We start from the raw sequence: 9464 nt of genomic DNA, 5'->3' as shown, positions 1-9464 counted from the left end.
GCTTAACTGTTGTTGAGACTAAGCATCCTAGTTAATCTTCGGCTGTATTCGGAATACCCCTGTTTGTTGTTGAACATACAAATTCAGAAAAGCATAGCGTTGCTCATATTCTTCTCGATAACAAGAATTGTTAAAGAAATATGTCGGATATAAAATATGCTTTTCATTCTTGTCTACAGCTTGTGTTCGGCACATATTTCACTCCGACAAATGTTTACATAAATTGGAATGTTTTGGAATTTTTTTAAACTACCCAGTACCACATTTAGTGAAAATCTGCTCATGGAAGACGGAAGTACTGAAAGACAGCCGGACGAAGAGAGAAACGGAAGGCCAAAGCGAATTTAATAGGCGCTGCGCAGTGTTACCAACGGGCCAGAACACATATTTAGAGATTGGTAACACTGTATTTGTGCCCATACTGGAGTAAGCCAGGATTGCCATGGCAAAAGCTGCATTTAGCAAGAAGAAGAATCTTTTTACCAGCAAATTGGACTTAAATTTGAGGAAGAAACTAGTGAAATGCTACATTTGGAGCATAGCGCTGTAGGGGGCTGAAACATGGACACTTAGGGCAGTAGATCAGAAACATCTGGAAAGTTTCGAAATGTGGTGTTGGAGAAGAATGGAGAAGATCAGTTGGACCGATTATGTGAGAAATGAAGAAGTGTTAATTAGAGTCAGTGAGCAGAGGAATATCCTACATGAAATAAGAAAACGGAAGGCTAATTGGATTGGTCATGTTTTACGCAGAAACTGCCTTCTAAAAGAAGCTATCGAAGGAAAGATAGATGGGCGGATAGAAGTGACAAGAAGACGAGGAAGAAGACGTAAGAAGATGCTGGATGACCTTGGGGACAGAAGAGGATACTGTCATTTGAAGGAGAAAGCTCTAGATCGCATTAAGTGGAGGAATTGTTTTGAAAGAGACTGTGGACCTGTCGTCTTGACAGATTACTGATGATGATGATGATGATGACTGGAGTAAGGTACCTCAGTGTCTAAAACAAATGGCAGTTGCTTTTCGTTTCTAAGTTTTAGAAAAACTTGTTTAAATTCCTTCTTCTGGAAATGCTTGTTATTATTAATTTCGATTATTGTTATTGCCTTGCTTTAAAACGACGCTGAAAATGAGGATGTCAGTTATTTTGTATGGGTATGACGTGTGGCTGTGTTTGGAAACGAAGTGGCTAGGAAGATATTTGAACCTGAAAGGAAGATGTACGAGGTCAGAGGATTTTACGGCAGTGAAAATTTATAGTCTTGTTGGTGGTTGTTAACTTTTCATAGGAAACTATTACCTCCAACTACGAAGTTATTCAACGCTATGTAGTCTTGAGTTCATTTCAGCGTCGTCAAATAAGGTATAAATGATCAATGAAACCTCTGTTCAACTGTAGCACTTACCTATCAAATGGTCGTATATGAAAAACAAAAACTCCGTGGCTTGAGTCCGCAAGCGAACTATATCAACCGAGCGACCGCCGCTTGTCGGCGAAGTTAGTGGACCGCCTCTGTGGTCTAGTGGTCAGAGTTCCTGGCTACAGATCCACAGGTCCAGGGTTCGATTCCCGTCGCTGCCAGATTTTCTGAGAAGTAGTAGGTCTAGAACGGGGTCCACTCAGCCTCGTGATGATAATTGAGGAACTATTTCAAGGATATAACGGCTCCGGTCTAGAAAACCGAGATTAACGGCCGTGGGGATTCGTTGCGCTGACCACGCGACACCCTCTGTCCGCTGAAGTTGGTCGTATATGAACATTATTTTATTAAGCTTAAGGATTATATATTGTATTGTACAAGTATAAAGAAAGAATTAAAGAAAAAAGGACTCATTATATAAATGTTATCGATAATATCAAGTGGAAATTGGGGGGTGCTGCAGTTCCGCGGTGCCTATACGCGGGCCGCCCCTGAGTGTGACATTATGAAGTGGAATGAAGTGGCTCAGGATAGCATGGCATGTTCTTGTGAACATCCCAGTAAAGGTCTATGTACACATATCCGTTACTTGCCAATTCCGTGAAATTTCATCAGTGTCAGTGATGATTCGTATCGTTTCTTTGAACTTTACGGACGCGTCCACACACCTCCGTGTGCAGTGCCGTATTGTAGGTGTCGGTATCAGTGCAGTATCTGTTCCGTGACGTTGTGTATCGTCGCCACTGATATTTTTTTCTTGTTTCACGGACGTGTTGTGGTGTGGAGTTTGTGAAGAAAAATTAATGACGAACACCTGATTGAACTGGTTCGCAGATATTCTGTTCTTTATGATTTATCGCAGCCAAAGTACATGGACAGCAGTTTCAAAACTGATATTTGGAATACGATAGAAAAAAAAATGAAAGCAGATGTTATAGTAGTGTTATAACCTTTCTCCTGCGGGTGTCTTGATGTTTTAAATTAACTTTATTTTACTCAGCAATGTGTTAAAACAATTTTCAGACATTCTGAAATATCCAAAATATTTCGTCTCACCATCAATTAGTTCCTTATATAGGGTACCGATTTCTCCATCGCGTTCTCTATTCACCCATGTCTCATGTACCCACTTCCGTTTTTTAACCTCACGCTGTTCCTCTTCTTCTTCATCCAAAATTATTGCAATAACTGCCAATTCAGTGTCCGTAAACTTTGTCATCTCGAACTTCGAACTACTGAAACTATACTGATAGTGTGTATAGGCGTCACTGAGACGTCACGGATGTCACTGAAACTGAACTGACACGGTACTGGCATGTCACGGATATGTGTAAATAGACCCTAAACCTTCTAGTTCATGAAAAGAGCGGAATTTCTTGATCAGCTTACCGGCCATCGGCTTCTCAAGAAGGACTGTGTTTCATAGAATTTAGTAAATTCCTGAGGCATGATTCATCTTCGCTCGCTGGAACACTGGGCTCGTGGGTTTGAATCTCACTCGAGGCATGGATGTCTGTGTGCGTTTATTCTCTGTTTGTGTTGTTCTGTGTATAGGTAGCCGTCTTGTGACGGACTGATCCCCCATCAATGAATCCTACCTACTGTGTGTAGGATTAAGAAACTGAAAAAGCTGCCAAGGCCCAACAGAAAGGGCTGTAGAGACACAGTAAATTCCTGTGACCGAGTTGATCAAATTTATTATAACGGCTATGTCACATTAAAGGTCACTGTGCGTATTACATGCCATAAAACAATGTGCGAACAATCGCTCATATCAAGTTTAGGTCTCTGTGTTACTTATTTCTTTGTTTAATTGCATATTTAATTAATTTGTTGACATAGAATTTATTTAATGATGCTAAGCATATCCTCCGGTCTAGAAAACTGAAATTAACGGCCGTGGGGATCCGTTGAGCTGACCACGCGGCACCCTCTATCCGCTAACGCTGTNGCAATTTGTTGTCGTAATTGAGAGTGTCAATTGCCGTGTTCCTGAGGAAATTCGCGGTTAGTGCCCGAGGTCGGGCACTTTCCCAGGATCGCGGCAGCAGGGCCGACAAATTCTCATGCCCACAGTCTAAGAATGGTGGGCCCTCGCGCATGCAGGTCAGGAGCAGTTCTCAAAGTAGGTATGCCGCGCCTGAAACATCTCTGGTCGTACGTCATCATCAGGTAATGACGTAGATCGTTACGACTTCATTACAAAGTATACTAGATTCAGTTTTCAACGCCCGATGCGAACGAAAATCGGCATACCGCAGATTTCGTTGAACAAGCAGGGCTGTTGTTCCAAAAGCTTGTCTGCTCAAGACATAAAGCACCCTCAAAGATGTTTTAGACAGATGATAAGCGTTCGTGATGGATTTCTGGTGAAACTGTATCTACATGTTGCAACACGTATGATTGGAAAGGAAAGTACAAGGAAGTAAGAAGAAAGATACACAAAACGAAAGTACAAAAGGTAGCCAGGAATAGAACGTAAAACTGAAAAAAGAAAGAAAGACAAAATAAAATACAATTACATAGAATATCTGAAAGAAAAAGTAAAAAAAGAACGAAAAGAGCAAACAATGAAGATAAGTAAAATAAGAAAAAGAAATGCAAACAAAAAATGAAAAGGTAAGAGGTCTGAGGCACTATGCTACAAGTCGGAAGGTCATGGGATCGAATTCCGGCGAGGTGGATTTTTTTAATTGACCTAATCATTCCAGCTGCAGTATGGCCCTGGGGTCGACTCAACCTGTAACAAAAATGAGTACCAGGAATTTTCTTGGGGGTAAAGGACGGCCGGCGCGTAGGGCTGACAACCTTGCCGCCATCTATGAGCCGATTGTCTAGAAAATGTGGGAACCTCGACATCTCACAACCCTATGGGTCTCCACGTCCTGTTACAGGGATACCTTTACTTTTACTTTTAAATTACACTATTGAATTATTGTCCTACAAGCACCAGGCTTTAGACAAAAGTATCTGGGGGAAAGCTAGCATCAGAAGTTCTTGCTAGACCTTGCTGCTAAATTGTATCAATTCGATCCAAGCACGTGACTGACCATCAAGTGCAAATCACTTCGAGTTTCTGTTCGGTGTTGTATTCGTGGACAATAAATGCTATTTATTTTTGTGGTTTGGTAAAATGATGTCGATTGTAAGGTCTCTAGCCGCACTTACAGATTTTTCGTCGTCTTCCTGAGTCATTTTCAGGCAGATGTTGGACAAGTGACAATTTACTTTCAAAATTTTTTTAGCCCAACCATTCTTACAACTGGATAAAGAGGCCCGAAAAGTCGGAGAATGAACCAAATTCCTAATCTGCTCACAGATGGCAGAGAAATCGGAGAAACGTAGTACCATCTAACGATCATAAGTACAATTAAATCCTGTAGCACGGTTCTTGATCTGTGGCTCAGGGAACAGTACGGATGATGACTATCAAGATGATCATGATTATAGAAGTAACAGAGCGCTCGTTTAATGGTGTTTTGTTTTGCGGGTTTCGGTTCTTGTAAAGGACAGTCATTTTACGATCTTTCTCCCCACAAAATTTCGTCAGCTCAACTCAAATGATATATTAGTTATTGCCACAAGACGGAAAGCTAAATATAGAATTTGTGCGTTCTGCTCTTACTTTTCCACCTTGCGTTCACATTGATTCTGGGGCCCAGCATCAGATATGGGGACCCATTTCCACTGGGTAACGAAGCCGGAGAGGGAGAGTGAAGTTGACCACACGCTTCCATCTAGTACGCAGGTTAAGAATACATGGAGCTACACCGCCACTCCAACATTAGGGATTTCTGACATAAGTAAGGGACTATTATTTCTGCTCTGAAAAATATTTGACTATTTAAATTGAGACTAATCATTTACTAGTTTCAAAGACCCTCTCGTTTATAGTTCATGTGTATTTTATTGCATAAAATACAATTATTGTGACAGTGTACGTTATTGAAACACCATATTTATTTAGTGTGCTATAATGGGATAATCACTTCTTGTTTGTGTATACATACTTGCACATAACAAAAATGGAGCTTCTTTTAATTTTAATACTAAATGGGTTCGTATTAGCAGGTCATCACCCTTGAATAAGACTGTATTGCTATAGAAGTATCATACAAACAGAGTAGTAAAGTAGAACTGAAAAATAATGAATGGTATGAGTCATTTCACAAACGGATTCCATGGTTTTACTTNAAGTAAAATAAAGAAATACACCTATACTCTCCAAGTCATATGTATAAGTCTGTGAGGCAGCATGGTGTCACATTCGAGAATATAAGTAATCTTTATAGCTGCCCACTGAAAAAATTTCAGAAGTGGGTTTAGAAGAAAGAATTAACTGTGTTATGTAATTTTCTGGGAAGGACCAGTTATTTGCAGAAATTTTCATTCATCTGTAGATGGAGAGAAATAATATTAAACAAATGAGTCTGATGTGGATCAGTTAGTACTTCTAGACTAGACTTTCAATTTCAGCGTCAGAATCTGCAGCTGTTGTTTTTCAAGAAGAGTGCATAATGCATGATAAGTGATTTGACCAAATGAGAAGTAATAAAGTTTAATTCTATATTGAAAAATCTGTACAACAACTATGTCGCCTTAATGGGATGGAACCCCATTTATTTAATTCTTTTAACATGTTATTCTGGAAGAAGTCATTGTAGTATAACCATTACATATTGTGTGAAAGTAATAATATTGTCAGTTTTTAGATTATGTTAGATTAAGTGTAATTTTAAGATTTGTTTGATTTGTTTACTTTCTTGACAGCAATAATTAATTGGTTGCATTTCACATTTTAAACCAGTGTATCTATGATTGTATGCATTTGTTTTGACATTCCCAACACAGCAGAATAAATTTGTTCCTGAGAATGGAACTGCAGATAAACCAAAAAACAAAAAAAAAAAAAAAATTGAAAAGCACTGAGTGTGTTAGTCATGTTTGACTAGTTCAGACAGGTGGAAATTTGACATCTTAAAAATGAAATATGTTGTGCAATAAGAGTACATTTTTATTTTGTGCCCTGTCTACAAACAGTACACATATTCCTCAGTATTTTGAGTGCAACATCACGGATGACAGTATTATTTTGTTTGGCAGGTGTGAAGTCCCAGGTGTTGATGAGAATGGGACAGTGGCATTGTGGGACTCACCAGAGGTGCTAGCTTCAGTTCCGCTCATCAAGGATGGAGTCTTGGACTCGTGTCACTTGATAGATCCCACTACAAATAGCTCAGTCAAATGCAGCAAGTGGGTGTATGACAACACATACTATCAGTCTTCAAGAGCCATAGAGGTACACAACGAAGAACATTAAGGGTTGTGAAATGTTGTTGCCGCTTTTATTTCATATCTGGTGTTGCTTGGATCACCTAACTTATGCGCCTTAATTATAATCTCATTAGGCTGAACGATTTTTTAAATTTCTAATATAATGTGGTGGAAAAGAAATATATATATATATATTCTGCTAATTAATATACATTTTTAGATTTGAGGTTTTCATGGTGGTGACAATTCAGAAGCTAGCCTACAACTAAATATACATATTACTTTGCATAGTGCAGTCGGTACAGCGACTGGCTATGGGCTGGATGACCGAGGGGTTGGAGTTCGAGCCCTGGTAGGGTCAAGAGTTTTCTCTTCTCCATGTCATCCAGACTGGATCTGGGGCCCACCCAAACTCCTATCCAGTGGGTACCGGGGGATCTTTCCCTGGGGGTAAAGTGGCAGGGGCGTGAAGCTGACCACTCACCTCCAGCTAGTGCCAAGGTCAAGAAAACGTGGATATATACATACACTCCCCTATACGTCTTCATGGCATAGTGCTTAATTAGTTAAGCACAGGGATGATTTTACCTTTACTTTGCAGTAGCATCCTATAGTTCTAATTTCTGCTACAAGTGTGTATCACAAGGTGAAGAAAATGGACAGATATCTTAATAGGATCATGAATTAGAAATTTTGATATTATGTGAATATTTTCCATGTTAGAAAATTATTCCCCCTTTAGTATGCCTATTCCTGATGTTTTTGCTCTAAAATGGTATACAAGGAGAATATAATGAGTCCATATACGTGGTGTATCGGAAAGTTCCTGGGCTAGGTCAAAAAGGAAATGCTAGCTTAACTTAATTTTGTCTGCCATCTGCTTCAAAATTGTCTCCTTTGGAACTTATACCGTGATCCCATCATTTTTTTCATGCTTCAAAAGCATCGTGGAAGTCACTTTCATTTTCCTTAATGCTGTTGAGTACCACTTGCAATCCCCTTCAGATGTCAGACACTGTTTCAAAACTTTGTCCCTTCAGTTTTATTTCCAATTTGGGAAACAAAATTAAATCACAGGGGGCTAAGTCCGGCAAGTAAGGAGGATGTGACAGTATAACCATGGTGTTGTCAGTCACAAACTCTGTTGTTTTCAGGGATGTGTGGGAGGGTGCACTGTCATGATGAAGGAGCAATGCAGTGCATGTTCAAATTTTCTGTTAAGATCTCCTGGCAAACTCCGTAACTGATCCCATTGGTGACTGCAAGCTCATGGATTATTCAGCACTGGTCTTCGTTGATGAGTTCTCAAATTTTTTCAACATTTTCTATCATTTTGCTGGTGCTTGCTCACCCTGAACATTTGTCGTCCTCAACTGAAACTTGACCGCCTCTGAAACATGAATGCCATTAAAAAACCGCTATCTGGCTTAAAGAATGTTCCCCAAAAGCCTCATGAAGTATTTCGGGGGTTTTGGTAGCAGATTTACCGAACTTCATACAAAACTTGATGCCGACACGATGCTCAATTTTGCCATCCATCACAGACACAACGAAACAAAAAAAGTAAAAGAAAAAAAGCACTCTTGTAAAAACAGTGCATGTTCACAGCACAGTGTCACATGGCACACTGATGCAATGGGCTTGCAGAAGTGTGACCTCGGCGTTCCCTCTCATCTTCTTTCATTGAGGCAGTTACAACAATAAGTCCAGGAACTTTCCGATAGCACCTCGTATTCTTGAGTGCCTGTAATTTCTTATTATGTTACGGATTTTAGTGATTGCATCTGCCACAAGATTTAAGCACAAGATCAATAAAGCAAAAAGAAGAATTTGATTTTTGTATGTAATACATCATATTAGTATCCCATTCAACTCTTGTTTCGCAAAGTATCCTTCAAACAAATACTATGTAATTACCTGAATACTTGTCTGTGTTACACTATCCGAAGTCCATTTGTTTTGAGTTTTTTTAATGATACTGTCAGTAGCGTAGATAATATAGTATCATATGGTAGGATGATAAATTAGGGATGAAACAAAGTGGTTGCAGCATGAGTTAAGTTGCTGTAGAGATTGAGAAGAGCCATGAAGAATTAAGTCAAGATAACCAGTCCCTAGACTGAGACTTGAACTCAGAAATTCACAAGTATGAAGCAAGAGTGTTAGTCACTTTACTGCAATACTATATTAAATAAAATGTTGTTAAAGATTTTATGTATTAACAAATTGAACCCAAAACAACTTGATTATTTCATGATAAATATAATTGAGAATTCTGATTGAAACAAAATTTTACAAAGTAATTTTATGATGAATTACAACATGTTGTAGCTTTTTTCTGTTGAAACATATTTTATTATATAATTAACCTCTTCTTCACCTTTATTCTTTTTGTCTAGTGGAATCTGGTCTGTGACAGACGATGGATGGGTGCGGTGGCTCAAACTGCCTACATGTTCGGTGTATTCACGGGAGCTGTGGTGTTGGGCAGCATGGCAGACAAGTATGTCGTCAACCAATAACAATTGCTGGGTTGGAAATGGTAACTATCCCTAGTTCCTTTAAGTTCTAAACAAGTAAGGCTGTCCAGGATAACATTGTAATAACATATTTAAAGTAGACCCATCACTATCATAGCCTTTTCACTTCATCATTCACAATCATTTAATGCTGTGTAAGAGACAGCGTTAAAAACATTGTAAGTAAACTAAGAGGACATAGAGAACAGTGATGAAGTGGATACTTGATAAAAAGGTGTGAGTTTGAGA

The 9464-nt window shown here is 39.1% G+C and overlaps 1 protein-coding gene across 2 annotated transcripts in view; it reads left to right on the top strand.

Moving 5' to 3' along the window:
• LOC111861835 (solute carrier family 22 member 7) overlaps window positions 1–9411 on the top strand; it is a 32105-nt gene extending 22694 nt beyond the window's left edge. Inside the window, exons 3-4 of one of the 2 annotated variants that reach the window (XM_023846739.2) lie at window positions 6526–6721; window positions 9096–9411. In XM_023846739.2, the coding sequence (XP_023702507.1) occupies window positions 6526–6721; window positions 9096–9218 (319 nt within the window). In that variant the 3' untranslated portion in view covers window positions 9219–9411. The remainder of the gene's footprint in view (window positions 1–6525; window positions 6722–9095) is intronic. The other variant, XM_023846738.2, reaches the window with a different exon arrangement.
• The last annotated feature ends 53 nt before the right edge of the window (window positions 9412–9464 follow it).

Source organism: Cryptotermes secundus, unplaced genomic scaffold (genome assembly GCF_002891405.2).
Source record: "Cryptotermes secundus unplaced genomic scaffold, Csec_1.0 scaffold819, whole genome shotgun sequence".
Classification (NCBI taxonomy): domain Eukaryota; kingdom Metazoa; phylum Arthropoda; class Insecta; order Blattodea; family Kalotermitidae; genus Cryptotermes; species Cryptotermes secundus.
This window is presented reverse-complemented; position numbering and strand designations above follow the sequence as displayed.